Source organism: Artemia sp. Qi Xiang Cuo, chromosome 20, assembly GCF_049724085.1.
Source record: "Artemia sp. Qi Xiang Cuo chromosome 20, ASM4972408v1, whole genome shotgun sequence".
Classification (NCBI taxonomy): domain Eukaryota; kingdom Metazoa; phylum Arthropoda; class Branchiopoda; order Anostraca; family Artemiidae; genus Artemia; species Artemia sp. Qi Xiang Cuo.
In genome coordinates this window covers 17,244,945-17,272,478 of record NC_142813.1, presented here as the reverse complement: position 1 = coordinate 17,272,478, position 27,534 = coordinate 17,244,945, and the positions used below count along the sequence as shown (strand labels likewise).

The 27,534-nt window shown below is 33.0% G+C and overlaps 1 protein-coding gene across 3 annotated transcripts in view; it reads right to left on the bottom strand.

Annotated features, from left to right (window-relative positions):
• Window positions 1-5,425: 5,425 nt before the first annotated feature.
• Window positions 5,426-27,534, bottom strand: part of Nckx30C (solute carrier family 24 member Nckx30C) — a 182,628-nt gene continuing 160,519 nt past the window's right edge. For 2 of the 3 annotated variants that reach the window (XM_089106384.1, XM_089106385.1), the window contains exon 7: window positions 5,426-6,147. In XM_089106384.1, coding sequence (XP_088962510.1) covers window positions 5,907-6,147 — 241 coding nt within the window. In that variant the 3' untranslated portion in view covers window positions 5,426-5,906. The remainder of the gene's footprint in view (window positions 6,148-27,534) is intronic. The other variant, XM_089106386.1, reaches the window with a different exon arrangement.

Sequence of the window (27,534 nt, the reverse complement as noted above, 5' to 3'; positions counted from 1 at the left end):
TATGATTAAATTATCCCATTAGAAGTTAGTATAACACATTTGTAACATACTTGAATGATTTTTCATACTTTTAGAAAAGAAGAAGAATAAACGAAAAAAGTCCAAAGGTGACATGGAATGTTGCATTTTCCCTCAAAGGCATGCTTAGTACCCTTTTTCAATTATAAGGTACTCATCTATGATAAATAACTAGCATGAAACCATAATTTAATATTCAACAAAGTTAATTCAGAGGACAAATTGTGAGGACAGTATTAGCAAACCTTTGATAATACTTCATTAAAAAAACAAAACAAAACAGCCTATTATTAAGTTATATTTTCCTTTTTGCTCAATTGATTTCTTCGCTTCTTCTATTTTTGTTCAACTCCCATGGAAGCCTTTTGAATTTAATAGTAAGTCAACCGGCGTATAGTCCGACCGGCGTGACCGAAGTTCTGTTTATTCCAGTAAAATACATTGGAATATGCAACCTTTTTATTAAGTTATGGAATAATCAGTTGTTCTCCTTACCCTTCCGTGATTCTGTGAGTAATTGGGTGATCTTCGTTCCGTTCCATTGTATTATCGTCGAATGATTTGCGTTATAGTCTTTGAAGAATATGTTAAATTCTAGGTGTATTAAAATATAGCTGTTTTACTGTATTTTACGCGTCTTTCCTACAGCTGCATTTAAATCACACTTTAGATTTGATTTTAAGTTTGGTGTTATCAGTTGTAAAACCAACTGATTTATAGCTGCCATTAATAGCCATTGAGAAAAACAGAAGACTGAGGTAACTATCCACTATATTTATATTTTTTGGGCGTCTTAAATTTAATTCGGCCCTCATAACATTCTTATTTGTGGAGACTTGTTCTGTATTCATCCTGTCTATTCTAAACGACAAAAAAGAACAACATCAAATAGCTCTTTGAATGCAGTAATAAATCCTAGTATAATAAATCGTATGCAGTAATAAGGCCTTTTCTATGTCCAAAGCCAATAGGAGCAAGAATTAATGCAGTTTGGCCACTTTCAGCCAGACGGCTTGACTATCTCCTCGTTTGGGAACAATCTAAGCTGGATTTCGTACAGAGCTCAGACTACTTTAATATTTATAATAAATATTCCAATGCTGAAAACTGAAGTTTTGCCTACAAAGTTTAAAATGGCTGAACTGGGGCAGAATACCATATTTCATTGTCAATAACTCCAACACTGACTATTCTAAAGAAGTACAAAACAAAGTGGAAAATAATTTTCACGCCCAACGAAGGTTAGCTTCTAAAGAGGAGAGAGAGAGAGAGTGAGAGAGAGAGAGAGAGAGAGAGAGGGATAGAGAGAGAGAGAGAGAGCGAGAGAGAGAAAGAGAGAGATTGTGAGAAAGTGTGAGAGTGTGTGAGAGAGAGAGAGAGAGAAAATAAGACATTCAAAACATTGACAAATTAGCTTTGATACTTTTTAAACTTCATCAGGTGAGATGGGGTCTCCGAGCGGGGCTTAATAGTCAATATAGGAAAAAAACAATACATGGCTACTGATTGTATATTATCAGTACTTGGGATGTACCCCATGTACGAAGCGGCCGTAAGTTGACATATTAATTGCATTAAGCTATAGTTTTTTGAGGCTAGTCGAGATTCCTGGTATTTATGCCAACATGTCATTATATTATTGTTTAATCTTTATATTAGCTTGTGTATGTTGACATAATATCTTTTGTAATTATATTATGACTTTTACAAAGTCGTATTCATGACAAGTAGTTACGATGATGAGTCATTGGTAACAACCCACAATTTTAAAATTTTAGAAAGTATTCCAATAAAAAGTATTGTTAATCTTTTTTTACAACTGATGCTCCTGAGTTCAAAACGCCATATTTAACATAATAAAAAAAAACTTATAAATAAAAATATTAGATAGCAATTTGTCGTTGATTCTGCTGTCACAAAAATCGACTTGCTAGAAGTACTCCAAGTTCCCCCGAAACAAGCACCTTGAACAGAAAATAATGGGTTTTTAATAAAAAGCTAGTCCTTAAATTATTACGACACCCAGCCCTCAACTGTTTACTGAAAACTTACTCAGGTTTTCAATTTTGGCACAGTTTGACCCTGTCTTTGAAGACGTGAAAAATGACCTCAATAAGAAAAGATGAAAAGATAGCCATTTTTTAAGTAAAACCTTTCAAAGTTCATTTTCTAGTTTTTGCTTTTCCAAAGCCATATTTAGTTTAACAGATCTTGATTTCAACTTCAAAAAAAAAAAAAAAAAAAAAAAAAAAAAAAAAAATCGGCTGTACGCAGTATTATTAACAATTTTATCAGCAGTGCGTTAAGTGTGAATGGGGAATTGTTTTGTTACTACTATGCATCATCAAAGTGGTTGTGTAATAAAAAAGTCCCGCCTTACTCTACCACTGCGGTGGGTACCTCATGTTAAGAAGGATTAGCTGAAATTTTATTTTTAAAGTAAAATAAAACGTAAGAAATAGCTACAAGAAGCTTGTAAACCAATTCAGTATGCTAACTTATATAAATAAATAAAAGCCGAAAGTGATAAAGCGTTTTTTTTTAATTTACGCGGATATTCAGAGTAATTAATATTATTAACATATTAAACAAACAAGTAGACAAATTAATTAAAAGAAATGAAATTGGGTGGCAAAATAGAAAATAATTTTCATCCATAACACCATTCCTACTTCAAGGATCAACTTCTTGTTGTGTAGAAAACATTCAGCTTACATTTGCAGTTTAAAATTTAAGTTTGTTAACCAGATTTAAGGTAATTTTAATATATATTTTTTATATGTGTTTATGCATTTTTTTTTTGTATATGTGACTTTGTATTTGTGTTTCTTTGTAAAACAGTTCAAAATTTTAATACGGAATTTGGTGTATAATCTTTGCAGCGACTACTTCACTTTTACTTTCTAGTTGAGATCTTTCACCTTATTTTCTCAGATTGAATTATATTCAATATGGATGTTTTCTGCAGAACATTACCCACTTCAAAATTAACTTAAAACAAAATTGATTGTCAAATCTAATTAACCAATAGGTTTAAAAAATTGGCTTAATTAATAGCTTGAAACCCCCTAACAACCCCAAAACTCCTGTTTTCAAGTTGACAGAGTAACGATCAAATGGATATTGTTTCACGGATGCCCCCAGAAATTTTACAAAAAGGAGGAGGAGGCCTTGAAAACAATTTTTACAAGGAGGCTGAAATCGAGAAAAACGTTTGCTGAATGACTTGAAATCTGAAAAACTTGATTTTTTTGGATTAAGGAAAGAAAACTGTTATTTTGATCCAAATCTTGCAATTGTACATATTTTGTCATTTAAGGGGGGAGGGGATAAAAATATCCCTCTATCAATGCCCCATATACAAAAGAACCTTTTATATGTTAAATGGAATTTGACTAGTAAAAGGAAAAAAGGAAAAACTACCGTAAGAATGGTTCATTCTGCCACAAAGATTTTTCACCAAAAATCCTTAATCGTACTGAAATTTCAGGTGTTTTTCTTTTCTGAAATGAAATTCCCCCCCCCCCCCAAGCTCAAAGGACAACTTAAAGAATTCTAATTTGAAAATTTTCTTGCTCTCTTTACGCTTTAAATGTATTTTTCGTACATTAATATTTTGTTGTCCCTCAGCATCGGAATGAGCCATAAACCTTCGTTTAAACAAATGTCTGCATTTTATTCTCAGTTTGAACTGCTGAGAAACAGATAGGAAATGGTTTTGATTGACAACGAACTTTTCGGAGGGTGTGAAATGATGCTAGACACGTTAAATTTACCACCGAAATTATTAAATTTGATGGCAATTCCTACAATTTCCCCAAAATAAGAAACTGTCTTATGCCGGAGCCATATTATAGCCATGCTTGTGAATAAGGTCAAAACAACACATAGTGCTAATAATTTACCTTATTTGTAATTTTCTGCGTCGACTGATCTCAAACCCTTTCAGCTTAAGTGTAGGCCTATATGACTTACCCTTCCGATTAAAGATTTAAATCATAAAAACTTTTAAAATCATGTCTACCTAAACAACAATTTTTCTGGCTATGATGAATCCAGTATTAGTAGACAATACATGAGAAATTGTTTTGGAATGTGTTTTTCGAACCGATTTCTTATCATTTTAATATTCCTCTCCAGTAGTACAAGCATGACTTTACAATTATGAAAAAAACGTTCCCTTCATCATCAACTAATCTGATTATGGATTGGCTCAAACATTAATCCAGAACTATTTATCATATAATAAGTCCTTGCTGATGATCCATTTTAAATGATCGCATAACAGCACAAGCAAGGATTTACAATTTCTAACTGGTGTAAATAGGGTCATAAGGATGCCATAAATGGGAGCAACAAATTACCGAAAGCAGATTTTACCTTGTTAAAATCCATTTACAAGATGATTAGAAGAGAACACGCCTTCCTATCCTTTATTAATTTTCTTCTCATTAGATTAAAAAAATATAAGAAAAGACCCCGTCTTAACTTCCTTCCGAGCCAACAGCCATTGTGAACTTATAACCGGGTATGGCTTTAATGCTAAGATGAATAAGAAAATTGGTTAATTAGATGGTGTTCCAAAAAGTACCATTAGCACTTTGCACCTTATTGATGATATTACCAGTAATTAAGGATCCTTATTACCGCTGTTCACCAATTGATACAAAGTAACACACCAATTAAGACAGGGCCTTAGGCAGCCAACAGCAAACGAAAAACAGAAACTGAAAATTCACAGCCGACAAATCGATCTAACTTAAAGTTTAGTTCTTCTAGATGTGCACAGTGGACCTATTTTCTATTGCTCTATGGTGAAAAGTCTTACGGAACACTATCTCATCAGTACTATTCTAAATATGCCCTATAAGGAAAGTCATTATCATACACTTATAAAATGAAGCTTATAAACACATATAATTCTCCCTGAAACAAACTCTAGTTAAAGAACAGTGGAACTTACAACAAATAGAGATAAATTTTGACTGGTTTATAATTTAAAGGGCTAACAGTATGTCTTCTCCGTTTTTAAATATTTTCAGAAAACATTGAATCTCATGAGTAAACAAAAAGAATAGGAAAAATCAGCCAAAAACGAATGAGGTTAGAAAAAGAGTCTGATGTGACTAGATCTATAGTTTCCAGACTGTGGCGTCTAGTTTGGAGAAAATAAAAGGCTGGTGACAATTATTCATAGTTTTTGTAATACATTATTGAATTTTATATTAAAAATAAATTTTTGGTTCTTGTTTTGATTGAATCATGGTAACACACACACATATATATATATATATATATATATATATATATATATATATATATATATATATATATATATATATATATATATATATATATATATATATATATATATATACAGAATGATCCTTTTGTATTCTTCCTAAACAAAATACTGAGTTCCAAACTATCGGATGCTGGTGCTAAAGCATCATAACAAAATAAATCTGTTTCTATTGAATTATGAGATTATGAAAGCGCCAATTATGAAAATGATTAAAGAACATAATATATAAATTACAAATCTATCTTATATATTTGCACAAAGTGGCAATTGGAATTTATTTATTTTTATTTGGAGCAGTAAGCTTCTTTATTTTTTAAATCATTAACTTAAAACAGAGAAAATAAAACAAAAAACGGGAGCTAAATAGAAGCAATTGGCCTATCCACGTTCTTTTCATGTTTTAAAGACAATACAACTTGCCAGCTATAACAACTAGGCTTTTGAGGGAACGAAGTAGAACGACAGAAACGATAATGTTGTATGCCCTAGCGTTACAATTGTGTGTGATTTTTCAATGAGCTCCTATATTTTTTTTTACCTTAGAAATGGACTGTTAGCATAGCATTTTATGTAATTGTGCTGTTCATACTATGCACGATAAATATCCGTATTCAAAACTCAAAGATATTGCTACAAAGATGAAATAGAAGATAAACATGGTGACTCCAAGAGGTTTGTTCATTTTCCATTTGAAGCAGGCAATGGAACCAACGACGAAAAGAAGCATTCCAAAGAGGATGAGAATTGAACATGCCATTCCCGCCGAGCTAACTTCTACAGGTGCTCCAAAAAATATTCCATAAATTAGCCATGGTAGAGGTAATCTAGAAAATAGTAATATATTGAAAAAGCAATATAAAACATTTTATCAAACCATAAAATAATTAAGCTATTGTATTATGCCCCTATACGGGGTACACTATGTTTAAATTTTGCTTTATTCCAATTTTTTGGGCTACTATGAAAGAAACGTTAAGATGGTTAGGAAACATTTTACAGATTAAAGATAACAGATTGGTAACAATTGTGCTTTTTGTCAAATCAGCTTAGACCAAATAAGAAGCAGAACACCCCCCCCCCCGAGAACTGAAAAGAATTCATAAGAAACGACCTAAGTAGAGTGTTTAAAGAATACAGCACTTCAAAGAGCTCCATGGGAAGAGGCATAATAAGCTAATGTTTAATGTTGTTAAGTTTGAACAGTTCCCTTTTATAAATTGACAATAAGAATAATAATTGCGAGGCAAGGTTATATATTAGTGAGGTAGAATTAGGATCTTGTCAACGCAAGATCGGACCACTCTCTGATCATGATTGATGTTGTTAGTCAATTACTACCTACACTCAAAGGCTGCTAAGCATGCGTGATATACGTATTCGCATCTCTTCCGTCAACACCTGTCGCTTTGGCCATTCAAGCTCATTTTTAACCTTAAGCTACTCATTGCTCAGTTGCTGACCGGATTCTAAAACCTGGAATGAAGTGCAACCCAATGCAACCCAACCTAGCTGTATTTGCAACCAAACCCAACGAAGCTAGTTCTGGCAAATAGCCTGGTTAAAAAAGCGCAGGCTTTGTTAGAGCGTCTCTATTGACTCAATCACAACCGCATATTAATTTGTTTTATCTAGCTAAACGGTCAAATGATGGCAAAACCCTTCCCGAAATAGAACATGAACTTTCCTATGTAAAGCAGTATTAGAAAATTTTTGAATTTCAATCTACCTAATTTGAACCTCGACTCTCTTATAGTGTTTTTTTTTTTTAATAAAAGAGTAGGGCATGCAGAATTTAGTCATTTGGCCATAAAACAGTGTTTTTGTTTTTAAGTCAAAAGACTTCCTATAAAATGGGTTCCCTTGAACTCTATGCAGCCGTTTGCTATTTTAACTCACTTTCCCAGTTTTTTAACAATGGAGGGTTTTTTGATACCCAGAAGATAGTAAAATCAACTGTTTGTACCAACTCCACGCAAATAATCATGCAAATTGACGTGTCTCATGCTCTCAGCTGGAAAGTTTAGCAAAATTGTCATAAAATTTCAAGGGTGATTGCTAGGCTGACATTGTTCCCCAGCACCTGATTACTCACTAGTGGGTCTGGAATGGCTAACTGGGTAGCTGTAGTCCTAACCTGGACGAATAGAATGAAAATGCACATTTAATGAGAGAGTTATGTAGGTACCGTTCGTCCCAAAATTGCCTGACTGGACAGAAAAGGGGAGATAGATTTTCTGCAATTCACAAAAACCTTTTACAGGGAAAGATGGCTCAGAAACTAGCACCAAATAAAAAAAAATCTATGGCAGATTTATTTATGTTATCACGCTTAAAGTCATTTGAGGCTTCAAATGTAATTTCATAAAAAAAAAGCTAAAAACTTTTTCTCATACTGACCAATTGTCTGCGTAGCGCAGGTGCCAATCTTCTACTTCTCTGCCTGCAGCTGGGACTGCAATGCGTGGTTGGCAGTAATTGATCTGACGCTTCCCGTGTCCCCCCCCCCAGATCTATCCATTTTCCCATTTGGATCTGCGTCGATTCTGCTTATTTTACAGAGTCACGCCGCTGACCCCACTTCCAAACCAAATAATCAGAGTTCCGAAGCATGTAATTTCATAATCAATACTTAAAATATTTTTTTTCCTTTTCAGTCAAACCTTTAGACTCTTTGTCCTTCCGTGCCTTCCTGTTTTATGTATCTGCGATTTCGTTTATTTGACTTTGAACAGCTCCATCCAAAATACTTATATTAGAACTGCAGCTCTGTGTTGGCATCCAGACAAAATTATTGACTCAATGTTTCTGATATTATTTGTTTCCAGGACAAAATCCTGACACAGCTGATCTCTATCGATTTAATAATTTTTTTCCTCCGTTTGGTTCTATTTAATTGGTACTTTTCTAGTTCACCTTATCATGTACGTTCTATATTATTAGTAAGTTTGATTGACTGGTTAGCCGTGAAAATTAAAACACTTTCCACCAGCAAACAGTTTTGAGCCATTAGAGTTTAAAAGTTAGACGTTTCATAAGAAGGGACATACAATAGCCTGTTTTCCTCAGGATAAACAAAATAGGAACTGTTAATCGATTCTGGAGATGCTATCAATAGATGATTCAAAATAGTTTTTGAGTAGTAGCAGGGTTGCCACCCTGACCTGGAAGAATTTACTAAATTGGAGAGGAAAAATGTACTAGATCGCATTTGTTTTTACTAAATGCTCCACAAATTTTTTTTCGCGTGCGGCTACGCCGCACGCGCACCATCAAGCATCGATTTTTACTATAGGAGGATAATCAAAACGATTTTCACAATCTTTTTTCCTTTTTTCTTTCTTTCTTCTTTTTTTTCTCTTTTTCTCTTTTCTTTCGTTTTCACAGTATGATTAAAAATTCCGGAAACTTACAAGTTCAAAAATCCTTTTTTTGGATATATATATATATATATATATATATATATATATATATATATATATATATATATATATATATATATATATATATATATATATATATATATATATATATATATATATATATATATATATATATATATATATATAATGTTCCATTTCTACTTACTTTTAATTTCTCTCAACATGTTCCTTTTTACTCAATAAAAATTTTCAAACTGAGGAGATTCACCTAATCACCTTGGGTGGTTGGCTTTTGTTTTGATTCCAATAGGTTCCCAATCATCACAAATCCAAGTGTCATTATAGCTTCATTTTTAGTTGGTAAGATTTGATACACAGAAAGCTGATTTTGTCAACCTTTAGACGCCGGAAGTGAAGTGTCTGTTTTTGAAAATAGGTGACTTCTTGTCTGTCTCTGAGACAGACAAGCAAAATAGTAAATTGTAAAAGAGACAAGCAAAAATTATAGATTGTCATATGTTTACGATGATTTTTTTTCCCTGAATTCTTGGAAAATCAAAAAAAAGAGTTTTGTTTACTATAAATCATGACTTTTTACTAGTTTTTACTAGATTTCATGAAATTTACTAGATCCTCTAAATTTACTAGATTTTTTTTTACTAGATCTAGTAAAATCCTACTGACGGTGGCAACCCTGAGTAGTGGTCTACTCAAAGTAGTTTCAATTGAGTCAAACATGACTCAAAAGTTTTTCGTTTCTGATTTTTTTTTTCTATTTTCTTTGGTACAAACGTAAAGTGGTATTTTAGCAAAAATCTCCCAAACCTCTTCAGTAACACGTGTTCGCTTTTCAAAATGTAGACCGCATTTACCAAAACATCTCACCAAGAGACCCAATAGTCTAGTCTGCACTTGGGAAATAACGTTTCGATTTTGGACAGTTGAGTTACTGACTAAACTTAGGTCAATTATTCAGTACCTGGGTGGGGCCTTTTCAATCTGTGGTCGGAGCAACCAGAGGTGGATACAAAATGAATGATTGGAGGAGGGAGCATCGATACAAATTCGGTTCCCTCACCAGAATTTCTCGTCACTACGAACCTGTAATTAGTGCAGGCTCTAAACTTCTGGGGTGCAGGATACATGCCCTTTAAACAACCCCTTAGAGCCCTCCCTGGAAACAATAACTTACTAATTTTCATTCCCAAGAGGTTTAAAGGTGTCTAAAAAAAGGATCCAATCGTTCAATTCAACGCTAAGGCAAATCAATGAGTGATGACACCTTCATGTATACAGGGTACCAGTGAGATCATTGCTTGCTAAGACTAGGAAAATAGAGGTAAATAACATTGATTCCCCAAAAACTTTCCTCCCCATAGAAAATTCACCCCTTAGAAGACTCCCCCCCGTTGGGGATTCCTCCCAAAATTATCCATATATTTCACAATAACAAATGCTATATATAAACAATGGGTAAATTGTATAACATGCAGTCATTTCCCCAGGGGCTGTGGTGGGTCATATCCTACCCAGAAGAACATTTATTAGACTTTTCAACTATGCTGAATAAAATGGCTATCCCAAAATTTTGATCAGATGTCTTTGGGGAAAAAGTGGCGTAGGAGGGTGCTAGTTACCATCGAATCTTTTTGGTCGCTTAAATAAGGGACCTAGAACTTTCGATTTCCGTCTGAATGAGCCCTCTCCCGATTTTCTAGGACCTTTGGTTCAACACGATCGCCCCACATTTTTGTAGATAGCAGCTTGAAACCTCTAGAGCAGGGTTCTATGATATGCTTATTCTGATGGTGTGGTTTTCATTAGGATTCTTTGACTTTTTATGGGTGTTTCCCCCCTTTTCAAAGATCATGAATATTTTTCAGGCTCCTAGCTTTTGATTGGTAACATTAAACTTAATGCAGTTTATATATTTGGAATAACTAAAAAAGCCAAATCTTTTGATGTACTAATTGTTATCAAACTTCTTTTCTTTTCGAGTTCTGGTTACTATTGGGTAGAGTGACTCCTTACCACGAAATATTTTAGACTAATGCAGTGCTGCTGTAATCCAAAAGGCATGTTGCTGAGTATGTTACGCAGCTTAAACTTTTCAGGAGAGTGGGAAACTGAGATATTTTTCTTAGGAAAAACTTATAATTATACCTTAAGCTGCATGCATGTTGTGATATAGTAAAAACCTTCAAAAATCAAACATAACTTGTTGTGCCATTTCGCAGATTTTGAATTTCATTTTTAAGTATTCGATAAATCATTTACAAAATGACCCCCCCCCAAGAAAAAACTGTCTTCTTTAAATACTGGACTCCCCACTTCTCTGTGAGAGGCTACACCTCTCACACAGTCATGAATACCCATATTTTTAGTTTAAGTGTAATACTTACGTCTGATTAAAATAAAATAAAACAAGTAGTATCCCCTTTCCCAAGCAGAATCTTTCCCTCTTAGCTTATTCAACGCTTACAGTGCCACGTCTTCAAGTTTTTCCGAAGAAAAGGCGAAAGATGAAGACTAACCCTTATCTGTCTGGTAACAAATTCCCCAAATTTTAAACCGTATATTTAAATAATATTCCTGTTTCCAGATCCCTTTGGCCTTTGTTCAAGCTCAAAGTGACCCAAGCATTCGGCATTAAGTCTTTATCTCGAAAATGTGTCCTTTGTATTTTAAAAATAGGCATTATATTTCTATCTGTCCTCTAAGAGGAAGTCTTGGATAGAATTAAGGGGAATGAAAACTGTCCGTCTGTCGGTACTAAATTTCAAGAAACAATAGTAACTCTGAAATCAATCTGGTCTACATATTCAAGAGAAGAATGAGATTCTTATTTCGAATTCAATTCATTCCCATTCTTCAATATATGGGCAAGGTATCAGAGAAGGGGACTCAACGGTAGTTTCGAAACCCAAATCTCCCTTGAGTGGAAGCAATTTTGATTTTGCTAGGAGTCTTTCAACTAGTTCTATAATTAATCCGTGTTCCTTGCATATAAAGGAGTCCTTGGGAATGAAAAGGTTGAAATTTTGACTGGATGTACCCAAAATTGGTGGTTAGACAGGTTGGCACAATTTAGTGGGAGGACACAACGATTTTTTCAAAAAATTATTTATTCAGTATTACCCATCACAAGCTCGCAGGGCTTATATATGATTAAGATTTCATTATGATTCTAATATATATGATCGTCTTTTACAGACGAACTTTCTTGAACTGTCAAAAAAATGTCGAAAATTCAAACATTGAAAATTCTAAAAAGTAGAATTTCAATATCAAGCCATGTCAATCTTTTAAGACTATAAAACTGCCCAGCCCTCCAAGCGTACCGATACCAACACATTATTAATTTTATACGTCAAGATTGTACCGAAGAAAAACGCTACAGTAGTAAAACGCTACACCTGTAGCTAAACGCTATAGGAACTTCCCAACTATGTACAATCTGTTAACTTACAGTTGTCAATCGAAAGTTGAAATCTGGAGAAATTTCCGCAATTCTAGGAAAAGGGTGAAAACTCTGTACAGGGGTATGGTCTCAATGAAATTTACATTTTCAAATTTAGTATATCTGAGAAATCTATCCCAGAGGTTTTACTACTGATGACGGTCACTGTATATGTGACCGAAATATCTGGTATTTTTGTGAATTTCTATCATCACTGTCTATTAAAAGGATTTTATCCCTATTTGAACTTTTATTTATCGTCATGGAAAGGCATTGTGGTCTCCGAAATTATCTACGGCAAAAACAGGACATTTTACATTTCACCCGGAGAAGTTAGGCTCAAATGAGTATTTATTGATTTTGTTTGATTTATCCCCAAGGGCCATTATGTCAAAGTAGTAATCATAAAATATCTAGAGAGGGCTCAATGGATCATAAATTAAATTGAAAGTTCTAGTGCTTTTTTAAGTAGTAAGAAGATCAGTCCCACGAAAGTGTTGTTTTCTGCTTTTTCGGAGGTCAAACAACTATCTTGACCAAAAGAATACTAAACTAAAATCAGATGAAAGCTCTGAGACAGTAGATTGAAAAAAAATGATCGAGAAAAGATATATTCAGCTTTCCCAATTTCAGAGGCCATAATGCCGTAATGCTAGTGGCACATTTACTTCCAAACATAAAGAAATCAACGATTTATACAGAAAATTGCTTTAATTATAAGTTTCAGTTAGTTGAGTCATCAGCTGCTGAGAGGACGGTCATTGCTTTCTGTAGATGCATGGGCCAGGTTTCTCTGAAGCTGAATTGAAAGGTGGGGCCAATTTCTTCGCTAGTCTTCATTTTGAGAAATGTTTTGGACTAAGCAGGTAGTAACCTTGCTGTAGGTTGAGATGTGCTCACACGGAAAGAGGAGAAGAGGGGTGTGTATTAGGTCGGGAAATTCTTTTTTGGTATTTCAAACCGGCTTCCTCAAAGAAATAGTTTACTGGGTGCACTTTTCAGGTATGTTTATCGTTCAAGCATGATAAAGGCATCGTTATACGAATATTAAATTTTAATTTAAGAAACAGGGGTTATCAGAAGGGGGGCATGGGTTTCCTCAATTCTAACAAAATCCTGGATCAAACAGTTCATTATAAAAACTGCAATTAAAGAGAAACACTTGACAATAGAAGGCGAAACTAAAACCATAAAAACAAGTTGGGACTGTAATATCAGTCAGTGTAATTTAAGCACCAAAAATAGACTCCTACTTTTAAAAGAAAAAGCACAGTATTTAGAGTGGTCGTAGCAGTAGAATCGAGTCATAATTACGAGTAGAAAGGCCACCTACAACTTTTTTTTACATAATTTATGTCTGTTTTATGGTTTTTGTCACTGAGAATGAAAAAACAGGATTTTTCTCACTTGAAAAAACAGAATTTTTCTCACTTTAATGGATGTTTCTTGGATGATTATGAGTGTTAGTTAATTTATTTGTTGTTTTTCATGGATGTCAACATCAATTTATGTCTGTTTTTATGGTTTTGTCAGTGATAATGAAAAAACAGGAATTTTCTCACTTATTTGTTGTTGTTGTTTTGGCCAAGTGCACGCTCGGGGCGAATGTTATGATCCAGGAATAGGAAAACAGGATCACGTGTTTCCCTTTCGTGAATCAATAATTCCCCTTGGAAACAACAAATTAATTCCGCTTTCTTGACAAATCAATCAACCATGACATCATCTGTCAGACATTAAAAAACTTCGCCACGGAAACAATTCTCCTGGTCGAACTCCAAAGATATTAATAAACTTCGCCCCGGAAACCAATTCTCCAAGAAACTCCGGTGAATGTTTTGATCTTAGAGATGAAGAGATTAACGCGGGAAAAGGTTTCTTAGTAATTTCAAATGTGACAGCGCAGGGATGCCAAAAACAAAGGGAACACGATGAAACTACGTTTAGAGATTATTTGGGCGAAACCGTTTTAGACATTTTAGGGAATTATTTCGGCAAAACAGTTAGAGACATTTTAAAAGATGATTTTAGAAGATGTTTAGAAGAGGTTCTGAGTGTGGTCGTTATAATACACAAGTTCCATTTGAACAGTGTCGTGAGGTTCCCTACCCCAACCCCGAAGGAACCCCCTGGCCCCCAAAGGTTCCCCGGGCTCCCAAAGGACTCCGATCCCCCTATCCCTACCCCGAAGGAAGCCCCCGGCCCCTAAAGGCCCCCCATCCCTCCATAGGCTCCCCTAATGCCCCACAATTTTTTTGCCCCCCCATTTTTTAATACTTTTTTAAGGCTTTATTATATTTTTTCAGAACAAGTTATTTTCTTAATGTCCATCCTAAACCTATTTTACAAGTTGAAGTAGCCATCCTTTTCACACAAAACTTTACTATACTGCTTTTTTGAATGCTCCAACACCAAGCAATACTTTTCAAAGGTATTTCAGAACAAGTTCTTTTCTTAGTGTCCTTCCTAAACCCATTTTACAAATTTAAGTACCCATCCATTTCACCCACAACTTTACTTTACAGCTTTTTGAATGCTCCAACACCAAGTAATACTTTTCAAAGGGCATTTCAGAACCAGTTATTTTCTTAATGTCATTCCTAAGCCCATTTTACAAGTTGAAGTACCCATCCTTTTCACCCACAACTTTACTTTACAGCTTTTTGAATGCTCCAACACCAAGCAATACTTTTCAAAGGCATTTCAGAACAAGTTCTTTTCATAATGTCCTTCCTAAGCCCATTTTACAAGTTGAAGTACCCATCCATTTCACCCACAACTTTACTTTACAGCTTTTTGAATGCCCAACACCAAGCAATACTTTTCAAAAGGCATTTCAGAACCAGTTATTTTCTTAATGTAATTCTTAAGCCCATTTTACAAGTTGAAGTACCCATCCATTTCACCCACAACTTTACTTTACAGCTTTTTCAATGCTCCAACACCAAGCAATACTTTTCAAAGGCATTTCAGAACAAGTTCTTTACACAAGTTTCATTTGAACAGTGTCGTGAGGTCCCCTACCCAAACCCCGAAGGAGCCCCCCGCCCCCAAAGGTCCCCTGGGCCCTCTGCAACCCCAAAGCCCCACCGAGGCCTTTCATTCCCCCTTGCTTATTGAATTTTCTTAAGTTTTTTCGGACTGAATTTTATAGACTTAGAAAGTTTCCACCATTTTTCCGGTTTTTTCTTTAACTCATTAACATAGAGATTTAGCCTAGTTATAGCTTAGTTTTATTGAGGGCTGAAGTTTGCTTTAGTTTTAGTTAAGAGTTTAGAGTTTTAGCTTAGAATGTTAGCTTAGAGTTTTTGTTAGAGTTATAGTTTAGTTTAGTTTTAGTTAAGAGTTTTGAGTTTTTAGCTTATAGTCTTAGCTTAGAGTTTTTGTTAGAGTTCTAGTTTAGTTTAGTTTTAGTTAAGAGTTTTATCTTAGAGTCTTAGCTAAGAGTTTTAGTTAGAGTTGAAGTTTAGTTTAGTTTTAGTTAAGAGATTAGAGTTTTACCTTAGATTCTTAGCTTAGAGTTTTTTTTTGAGTTGAAGTTTACTTTAGTTTTAGTTAAAAGTTTAGAGTTTTAGCTTAGAGTCTTAGCTTAGAGTTTTTGTTAGAGCTCTGGTTTAGTTTAGTAATAGATAAGAGTTTACTTTTTAGCTTAGAGTCTTAGCTTAGAGTTTTAGTTGAAATTCTAGTTTACTTTAGTTTTAGTTAAGAGTTTAGAGTTTTAGCTTAGAGTCCTAGCTTAGAGTTTTAGTTAGAGTTGAAGTTTAGGTTAGTTATAGTTATTAATTTGGAGTTTTAGCTTAGAGTCTTAGCTTAGAGTTGTGGTTAGAGTTGAAGTTTAGTTTAGTTATTGTTACGAATTTTGAGATTATCTTAAGAGTCATAACTTAGAGTTTTTTTTAGAGTTCTAGTTTAGTTTAGTTTTAGTTAATAGTTTAGAGTTTTACCTTATAGTCATAGCTTATAGTTTTAGTTAGAGTTGAAGTATAGTTTAGTTATAGTTAAGAGTTTAGAGTTTTAGCTTAGATTCTTAGCTTAGAGTTTTTGTTATAGTTCTAGTTTAGTTTAGTTATAGGTAAGAGTTTGAAGTTTTACCTTAGAGACTTAGCTTAGAGTTCTAGTTTGGTTTAGTTATAGTTAAAAGTTTAGAGTTTTTATATTAGAGTCATAGATTATAGTTTTTGTCAGAGTTCTAGATTAGGTTTATTTAAGAGTTTATATTTTATAGCTTAGAGTCTCAGATTAGAGTTTTATATAGATCTCTAGTTTAGTTTAGTTTAGTTTAGTTAATGTTAATAATTAGTTTTGTCGGATATGAGTCATAGATTAGAGTTTTAAACTATTTTAAAGGATGGTTATGTTTTAGTTAAGAGTTTCTAGTTTTATATTAGAGTCTTAACTTAGAGTTTTTGTTAGAGTTCTAGTTTAGTTCAGTTTTAGTTAAGAATTTAGAGTTTTACCTTAGAGTCTTAGCTAAGAGTTTTAGCTAGAGTTGAAGTTTAGTTTAGTTATAGTTAAGAATTTAGAGTTTTAGCTTAGAGTCTTAGCTTAGATTTTTTTTGTTAGAGCTCTAGTTTAGTTTAGTTTTAGTTAAGAGGTTGATTTTTTATCTTTTAGTTTCTGTTTAATTTATATTCTAGTTGAGTTCTAGTTTATAGTTTGGTGTTTTAAATTACATTATTTGACTATAGTTTTATTTAAAGTTCTAGTTTAGTTTAGGTTTATTTAATAGTATGTAGTTTTATCTTAGAGTTTTAGCATTGATTTGTTCTTAGAGCTCTATTTTAGTTTAGTTTCAGTTAAGACTTTAGAGTTTGTAGCTTAGACTCTTAGCTTAGAGTTTTTGTTGAAGTTCTACTTTAGTTTAGTTATAGTTAAGAGTTTGGAGTTTTACCTTAGAGACTTAGCTTAGAGTTCTAGTTTAGTTTAGTTTTAGTTAAGAGTTTAGAGTTTTACCTTAGAGTCTTAGCTTAGAGTGTTTGTTAGAGTTCTAGTTTAGATTAGTTTTATTTAAGAGTTTGGTGTTTTACCTTAGAGTCATAGCTTAGAGTTTTAGTTAGGGTTCTAGTTTAGTTTAGTTTTAGTTAAGAGTTTAGAATTTTAGCTTAGAGTCTTAGCTTAGAGTTTTTGTTAGAGTTCTAGTTTAGTTTTAGTTAAGTAGCTTAGAGTCTTAGCTTAAAGTTTTTTTTAAGCTTGAAGTTTAGCTTAGTAATATTTAAGAGTTTAGAGTATTAGCTTAGAGTCTTAGCTTAGAGTTATAGTTAGAGTTCTAGTATAGTTTAGTTATAGTTAAGAGTTTGGAGTTTAACCTTAGAGACTTATATTAGAGTTTTAGTTTAGTTTAGTTTTAGTTAAGAGTTTAGAGTTTTTAGCTTAGAGTTTTAGCTTAGAGTTTTTGTTTGAGTTCTAGTTTAGTTTAGTTTTATTTAAGAGTTTAGAGTTTTTATCTCAGATTCTTAGCTTAAAGTTTTATTTAGAGTCTTAGTTTAGTTTAGTTTTAGTGAAGAGTTTAGAGTTTTACCCTTGAGTCCTAGGCTGGAGGTCTAGTTTGAGTTGTAGTTTAGTTTAGTTGTAGTTAAGAGTTTATAGTTTTATCTTATAGTCATAGCTCAGATTTTTAGTTAGAGTTATAGTTTAGTAAAGTTATAGATAAGAGTTTAGAGTTTTACCTTAGAGTCATAGCTTATAGTTTTAGGTAGAGTTCTAGTTCAGTTTAGTTTTAGTTAAGAGTTTATAGTTTTAGCTTAGAATCTTAGCTTAGAGTTTGTGTTAGAGTTCTAGTTAAGTTTACTACTAGCTAAGAGTATGGTGATCTACCTTAGAGTCTTAGCTTATAGTTTGTGTTAGAGTTCTAGTTTAGTTTAGTTTTAGTTAAGAGTTTGGAATTTTACCTTAGAGACATAGCTTAGAGTTTTAGTTTAGTTTTACTTAAGAGTTTAGAGTTTTAGAGTTTTTATTTTAAATTAGAGTTTATAGTCTTAACTGAGAGTCATAGATAATAGTTTTTGTTAGAGTTCTAGTTTAGTGTAGTTATAGTTAATAGTTTTGTGTTTTAACTTGGAGACATAGTTTAGAGTTCTAGTTTAGTTTTAATTAAGAGCCTCGAGTTTTAGCTTAGTTCATTTTTAGTTAAGAGTTTTAGTTTAGATTCTTGTCTAAGATTTTTTGTTTTAGTTCTAGTTTAGTTTATTTATAGTTAATAGGTTATTGTTTTTTTATTAGATTATTATTTTATTTTTTTTTGTTTAATTTATAGTTTAGTTTAGATTTTTAGCTAAGACTTGGAGTTTTAATTAGAGTCTTAATTTAGTTTAGTTTTAGTTCAGAGTTTATAGTTTTATATTATAGTCTTATCTTATAGTTTTTTGTTAGAGTTTTAGTTTAGTTTAGTCTTAGTTAAGAGTTTAGAGTTTTAGATTAGAGTCTTAGCTTAGAGTTTTTGTTAGAGTTCTAGTTTAGTTTAGTTATAGTTAAGAGTTTGGAGTTTTACCTTAGAGACTTAGCTTAGAGTTTTAGTTTAGTTTAGTTTTAGTTAAGAGTTTAGAGTTTTAGCTTAGAGTCTCAGCTTAGAGTTTTTGTTATAGTTATAGTTTAGTTTAGTTTTAGTTATGACTTTAGTGTGTTTAGCTTAGTGTATTAGTTTAGAGTTTTCGTTGAAGTTGTAGTTTAATTTAGTTTAGTTTAGAGTTTTAGCTTATACTTAGAGTTCTAATTATAGTTCTAGTTTAGTTTAGTTTTATTTAAGAGTTTAGAGTTTTTAGCTTAGAATATTAGCTTCGTTTTATTTAGAGTTCTAGTTTAGTTTAGTTTTAGTTAAGAGTTTAGAGTTTTACCATAGAGTCTTAGCTTAGAGTTTTAGTTAGAGTTAAAGTTTAGTTTAGTTACAGTTAAGAATTTAGAGTTTTAGCTTAGAGTCATAGCTTAGAGTTTTACTTAAAGTTATAGTTTGGTTAAGTTTTAGTTAAGAGTTTCGAATTTTAGCTGAGTCTTAGCTTAGAGTTTTTGTTAGAGTTCTTGTTTAGTTATAGTTCAGAGTAAAGAGTTTAAGCTTAGACACTTATATTAGAGTTTTAGTTAGAGTTTTAGTTTAGTTTAATTTTACTTTATAGTGTATAGTTCTACCTTAGAGTCACAGCTTCTATTTTTATTTATAGTTCTATTTTATTTTATTTATGTTTTAGAATTTAGAGTTTTTAGCTTAGAGTCTTAGCTTAGAGTTTTTGTTGTAGTTCTAGTTTACTTTAGTTATAGTCAAGAGTTTAGAGTTTTAGCTTAGAGTCTTAGCTTAGAGTTTTTGTTAAAGTTGAAGTTTAGTTTAGTAATAGTTAAGAGTTTATAGTTTTTAGATTAGAGTCTTAGCTTAGAGTTTTGTTATAGTTCTATTTTAGTTTAGTTTTATTTAAGAGTTTGGAGTTTTACCTTCGAGACTTAGCTTAGAGTTTTAGTTTAGTTTTTGTTATGAGTTTATAGTTTTTTATATTAGAGTCTTAGCTTAGAGTTTTTGTTGTATTTCTAGTTTAGTTTAGTTTTAGTTAAGAGTTTGGTGTTTTACCTTAGAGTCATAGCTTAGAGTTTTAGTTAGAGTTCTAGTCTAGTTTAGTTTTAGTTAAGAGTTTAGAATTTTAGCTTAGACTCTTAGCTTAGAGTTTCTGTTACAGTTCTAGTTTAGTTTAGTTTTAGTTAAGAGTTTAGAGTTTTATCTTAGAGTCTTAGCTTAGAGTTTTTTGTTAGAGTTATAGATTAGTTTAGTTTTAGTTAAGAGTTTTGAGTTTTAGCTTAGAGTCTTAGATTAGAGTTTTTGTTAGAGTTCTAGTTTAGTGTAGTTATAGTTAAGAGTTTGGAGTTTTGCCTTAGAGACTTAGCTTAGAGTTTTAGTTTAGTTTAGTCTTACTTAAGAGTTTAGAGTTGGAGCTTAGAGTATTAGCTTAGAGTTTTTGTTAGAGTTCTAGTTTAGTTTTGTTTTAGTTAAGAATTGGTTGGTTGGGGTAGGGGACCTCACGACACTGTTCAAATGGAACTTGTGTATTATAACGACCACACTCAAAACCTCTTCTAAAACATCTTCTAAAATCATCTTTTAAAATGTCTCTAACTGTTTCGCCGAAATAATTCCCTAAAATGTCTAAAACGGTTTCGCCCAAATAATCTCTAAACGTAATTTCATCGTGTTCCCTTTGTTTTTGGCATCCCTGCGCTGTCACATTTGAAATTACTAAGAAACCTTTTCCCGCGTTAATCTCTTTATCTCTAAGATCAAAACATTCGCCGGTGTTTCTTGGAGAATCGTTTCCGGGGCGAAGTTTATTAATATCTTTGGAGTTCGACCAGGAGAATTGTTTCCGGGGCGAAGTTTTTTAATGTCTGACAGATGATGTCATGGTTGATTGATTTGTCAAGAAAGGGGAATTAATTTGTTGTTTCTAAGGGGAATTATTGATTCACGAAAGGAAAACACGTGATCCTGTTTTCCTATTCCTGGATCATAACATTCGCTTTGAGCGTGCACTTGGCCAAAACAACAACAACAAATAAGTGAGAAAATTCCTGATTTTTCATTCTCACTGACAAAAACCATAAAAACAGACATAAATTGATATTGACATCCACGAAAAACATCAAATAAATTGACTAACACTCATAACCGTTTAAGAAACATCCATAAAAGTGAGAAAAATCCTGTTTTTTCAAGTGAGAAAAATCCTGTTTTTTCATTCTCAGTGACAAAAACCATAAAACAGACGTAAATTATGTAAAAAAAAAGTTGTAGGTGGCAGCAGGGGTGTCGCGTGGGAGTCAATAAGGCCTTTCTACTATTACGCATGAGCTTTTTCCAACAGTTCGTGGTAACGAACTGTAAGTAAAGAGTGACCCGGCTCAATGGTAACCGAAACTCTAAAAAACGCAATTTTGATACCAAAAGATACATCAAAAGAATCATATTTTCATACTAAATTCAAATATATAAATTTCATCAAGTTTAGTCTTACCCATCAAAAGTTAAGCGCCTGAGAAAATTTGGTTAATTTTCGAAAAGGGGGAGAAAGACCCCCTAAAAATTATAGAACCTTAATGAAAATCACACCATCATATTCAGCGTATAAGAGAACCCTACTGTAAAGGTTTCAAGCACCTATCTACAAAAATTTGGAATTTTGTATTTTTTGCCAGAAGAAAGATCACGGATGCGTGTTTATTTGTTTTGTTGTTGTTTTTTTTGTTTTTTTTTTCAGGGGTGATCGTATCGACCCAGGGGTCCTAGAATATCGTGGGAGGGCCCATTGGAACGGAAATTTAAAGTTCTAGTGCCCTTTTTAAGTGACCGAAAAAAATGGAGGGCAACTAGGCCCCCTCCCACGCTCATTTTTTCCCAAAGCCACCCAATCAAAATTTTGAGATAGCCGTTTTGTTCAGCATGGTCGAAAACATTATAACTATGTCTTTTAGGATGACTTAATCCCCCGAAGTCCCCGGGGGTAGGGCTGAAAGTTATGAACTTTACCCAATGTTAACATTATTGGCTATTGGGAAGTATACAGACGTTTCCAGGGGAATTCTTTCTGGTAGGTGGGGGGGGGGGGGCGGGGGTTATATGGGAGGATCTTTCCATGAAGGAATTTTTAATGGGGGAAGGGACACTGCTATGAAGGGGGCGCCGGATTTCCCATCATTATTAAAGAAAAAGATCAGAAATCAAATATAAAAAAAAAGTTTTCAACTGAAAGTAAGGAGCAACATCAAAACTTAAAATGAAAAGAAAATATCACGTATTCGATGGGGTTCACCCACTATTCAATACCTCGCTCTTGTGGCCAAAGATTTTTTATCCTTCTCATTAGAACTATTTATTCCAATTATAGGGCATTTTGATTAATGCATCATTTTTAATGAATTGGGACAAAATTCGAACTTTAGCTTAAAAAGGAAGGTATTGACTAGGGGGCGAACCCTCTAATATACGTATTAAAAATCTATGAATATAGAAGTTCGTTACGTAAGTTAATTCGTAAGTTACGTATATTTATTACTAACAAAAACGTTCGTAGATAAAATTAACCAAGTTTTGAGAAAGCCATTTAACCAAATAAAAGTAAAATTAATATGCAAATATTGTTTTAATTATTCATGTACGGTGAACCAATATCAAAACCTGCATTAATTCGCAAACATTCAAAAATTAAATAAAAAAAACAAGTTTTTTTAACTGAAGGTAAGGAACAACGTTAAAACTTAAAACGAACAGTAATTATTCCGTATATGAAAGGGGCTGTCCCCTCCTCAACACTTCGCTCTTTACGCTAAAGTTTTTTATTGTTTAAAAGAAATAAGAGTTGTGAGAAATTCAAACTTTAGCGCAAAGAGCGTGGCGTTGAGGAGGGGACAGCCCCTTTCATATACGGAATAATTTCTGTTCGTTTTAAGTTTTAACGTCGTTTCTTACTTTCAGTTAAAAAAACTTTTTTTTTTATTTAATTGAACAAAGATGTCATTAAACCCGGAGGGAATGAAACATTATTCGATGATTTTCGGAAGTAACACGTGGCAGTCGAAAGAAGGGAATAAAATAGTGATTATTATTTATTATTATTTTAATATTTTATTTTTGATAACAAAAATTTGGAACTTATATGGATTACATTCAAAGGATGTATTTTTTCAGAAGAAGTACGAAGTAACCCGAAAAAGTGAAATGACATTTTGGGTGTGGGGACTTTGGTGACTTCCTAACAGCTCCTCCAAATTTTAAGCTAGAATTTAACTTTTATAATCTATAATGTCAGATTGCACAAGGAAAACGATGCAGCTATGTAGCTAAATATAATTAGCATGAAGTTAAGTTATTGTCGTTAATAAGAAAATAAAATTATTACGGACAAACAAAACGCAAAAAAGATTTTATTTCAGAATATGCAGACAGAAAGGTGTAGTTATGTTGAAAAGGTGACAAATTGATATGGACGTTATACACATTTGTAATTGCCTCCAGGATAAATAATATTAAGTGACATTTTTCTTCAAAATATGAATACGTGAATAAAATGGCAAATGAAGATAAATATGAATACAAAGGTAAACCTATATTAAAATTTAAAAAATAATATAAATTCTTAAAGAGTTCTGTTTACAGCTACAAGTATTCTAGATCTACCAATTTTGTTCATAGCTTTGGTACCAAGGAAAAAACATTTACAGGCAACAAGCTTTTCAAAAATCAATGCATAACTCGTTCCAAACACTTGTTTAATAACTTTGCAAATAAAGTCCCTCTAATATTTGCATTTTGGCTGATCAACAGCTAGTTACAATCAACAGCCAAGAAGGTTCCAAGCCCGGGTCTAAAGCCTCTAACCCTAAAAAGAGTGACAGTAAGGCCATAAGGGTTAATCAACGCAGTAAATATGTACAAAGAGCTATCTTATGAAAGAGACGCAGCAAGGCCAGAGCATTTTTTCAGCAGCTCAAAGTGAATATTAGAATTCGAAAACCACCAAACATGTGCCAGAAACAAGAGATCTTAGATCTCTTGCAAATCCCAATACTGTTTAACGTTTCAGGTTCACATTTCCTGCGTCAAAGTGAATATTTTGACTAGACGAAGTTCAAAATAATTGAATACAGCGTAGGGTTCTTATGGACTAGGGAAGGCGTCATAACATCTAACCGCCAGGAGCACTAATGTCAGGACATCGACAAAATATGTCATAACATCGACAAAAAATCCGTCAGAACCACTAACCGTCATAACATCTAAAATTTTAAAACTTTAGTTTTTTGGGGTTTAGGGGGGAAAGGTACCTAGGTTAGGTTACGTATTTAATATATGCTATGCTTCACCCCCACCCCTCTGATTTGCAAATATATAGCCGAAATTTGTTTCTAAACTATTATATACTTATTAATATTATATAAACTTATAAATTTTTTGTCGATGTTATGACGGTTAGTGGTTCTGAGGGATTTTCATTTTAGATGTTATGATGTTTAGTGATTGTGACGGTTAGTCGAAATGGTAGCATCCCTGGACTACTTAGATTACGCAAAACAAATAATAAATGAGCGTCGAGAAAAACTGTGTGCAACACAAGCAATACTAACTGGCCAGAATTAAAAATCAAGTTTAAATGACGACACAAATGATTCCAGAGTCCAGAGCTATGACTGGAATTTGACCCTATTTTGAGCGTAAAATATTCTGTTGAGACAGCAAATGAGGATTGAGAAAAACGGTATGCATCGCAAGAAACAACAACATCTCAGAATGCAAGATTAACTTTAGATTGCGACACAAATCATCCCAGAGCTCTGAGTGGAATATGGCCCTGTTTCAGTGTAAAACACTCTTGTGACAGAATATGCTTTGAAGCATGAAATATAGGGCAATGCCTTTGCTGTTTTTATGCTATTGAAACTAAGCAACAATGTCGTTGTTATTCACTGTCACCAAGGCTACAAATGTTTATGACTGAACTAATAGCAAGTTCTGCTTTTTTATCTTTATGATTAGGTGTTACGACCGTAAGATAGCATTGAAATTGGTGATATATATACCCCCCCCCCCCACTAAAAAAAAAAAAAAAAAATCGGCTCTTGGCAAAAAAATTAGTCGGTATAGTAATGGCAAAAACGGCCACAAACTTTCCAACACCTTAAAAAGTTTTGTTCAGTTAAACAAAGACCATGAAAATACTGACTTGTTATCTATAGAAATTTTGAACTTGTTAGGTAAACGCAGCAGTTTTATTCGACTCAAGCCGTGATTTTAAAGGTGGTGCCACAATTTTCAATTTGATTTAATTAAACAAGGAAAATACCCCCCCCCCTCCCCCCGAAAACTACCCCTCGGTAAATATCCCGCCCCCCGTGGAAATTGAGGCTTTTGAGATTAGATAATTTTATTTGATTTTTTTTTCCGTAGGGGGAGGAATTTTGGTACTTGTTTATTATGCGCCACTCACTCAAGTTTACGCCACGTAAAACTCGAGAACAAACCATTTTTTTCGTTAGTTTCGTTATTTTAGAAATATATTTGGGCTATAGATTTGCACATTAGGGGGAAAGGGGTAAAATATAGCGGGTCCGTATGCAAAATGTGTTTGGTACAATTATTTTGTATATTAGATAGATAGATAGATACGTGTATTTTAACGCCAAATATACTGCCATGAACACAGTAAAATAACATACGTAAATGAAAGGCACAAATAACAAACTTTGATCAGCGATCATCGTAAAGCACTTAAAATGGAACACTACATTAAGCTAATAATAGTACTTAATACTTGGAAATACGGTCATTGAAAAAAAAAACAATTGGTACTTGGTAAAAACACTGAAATGAAACATAACATTTACTTTATACTGTTTTTTTTTCTTAGTTAACAAAATTTCCAGACCCTCGCTATTCTTCTGTAATTTTTTAGTGACCTTATACTTAGAAAGAACTGCTTTCCGACTTCAATCTGTCCAAATACTTTACCCCCTCCCCTTATGTACAAATATATAGCCCAAATTATATATTTCCCATATATTCTGTCACTTGTCTTTGTCTTGTCTCTCACTAAGCTGAAAAAAACTAACGAAGAAACCGGTTGTTTCTCGAGATTTACGCAGGGTAAACGTGATTGACGCATAATATACAAGTACCAAAACTCCTTTCCTTGATGGAAATTAAAAAAATCAAACTCAAATAAGATTCGCAAATTTGAAAAGCCTTATTTTCCTCGGGGGGGGGGGGGTATTTTCCAGTGGGAAGGGTATTATCCGCGGGGGGGGGGGGGGTAATAGCCGGGGGTAAATACCGGCCAGAATATATATATATATATATATATATATATATATATATATATATATATATATATATATATATATATATATATATATATATATATATATATATATATATATATATATATATATATATATATATATATATATATATATATATTTATATATATATATATATATTATATATATATTTATATATATATATATTTTATATATATCTATATATATTTTATATATATTTTATATATATATATTTTATATATATTTTATATATATATATATATATATAGATATATATATATATATATATATATATATATATATATATATATATATATATATATATATATATATATATATATATATATATATATATATATATATATATATATTCTACGATATATATCGTAGTCTTTACGCGCGACAGTTTTCCAAGTTTCCGATAATTTTATTGCGATCAAGGTTGAACGGACAATAATCTTCTCAGTTTATATGCCTACGGACTACAAATCATCTAGATCATATTCCAAGTTCGTTAGTGCTTGTCGGAAATTAGCAAACGCTATTGCAAATTGTCGCACCCAAGATTTGTCGTACATTGTTGCCGGAGATATGAACTGTGATTAGTTGAATCCGGAAAGCCCTAGATCCCAAGTAGTCTCGACTACATCCGCTGGTCTAAACATAATAGAAAATGATCCCGATTTCACGTATGTTCATAACTCTCGGGCACCTTCATCTCTTGATTCTTTAATATGTTCACATCAACCAGTTCCCCTTTGCCAGTCACATGTAGATACGTCTATCAGCGCATATGACCATTTACCAGTTAGTTATGTTTTCCCACCCCATACATCTTCGAACTACAACCCTGATCTATCCAGTGGAAGAAAATGACATCAGAAAGTTATTTGGGATAAAATTAATACCCCCTTGTACCAGAAGGTATCTGACGATATTTTTGCAAGAATTCACGTACCTTACGAACTACTTCATAAACCTTCTTTAGTTGCATCAAGTGATAAACAAGTACTAATCAATACATAATGTAGCAAAATAGTCCATGCCCTGCAGTGTGTAGAAATGGCTGCAGTACTGATTTGTTGTGTTTGGATTTGCTCGGAAATACCCCACTGGTCCGATAATTCGGATCTTGTAGATGTGTGTGTAGACGCGAAATTCTGGTTAAGAATGTGGATAGATAATGACCGACCAAGGCATGGTATATTGAACTCCATCCGATTATATACTAAGCGAAGATTCGCAAAAACCGTCGCTATACATCGTGCTATGATTATTGAATATGATAGTAAATATATAAAGCAAGAACCCGATCGCATGTGGAAATTCCTAAAAAAGAAGAAACTTAAAGAATCAGTTGATGTTTTGGCCAGCGAGAGTGAGTGGATTAAATATTTTACGCACGGGTCTTCATCGCCTAATGCTGATCTGGAAAATAAAGTTTCGATCGAGCTCGATGAGAGTCTTGCGGAATGTGAACGGGAAGTTGTTTTTGTTGTGTCTATTTCGTCAGTCGGTTAGACGCTATCAAAACTGAAGAAGAAGTTGTCGAGGGGGGTGGATAACCTGTG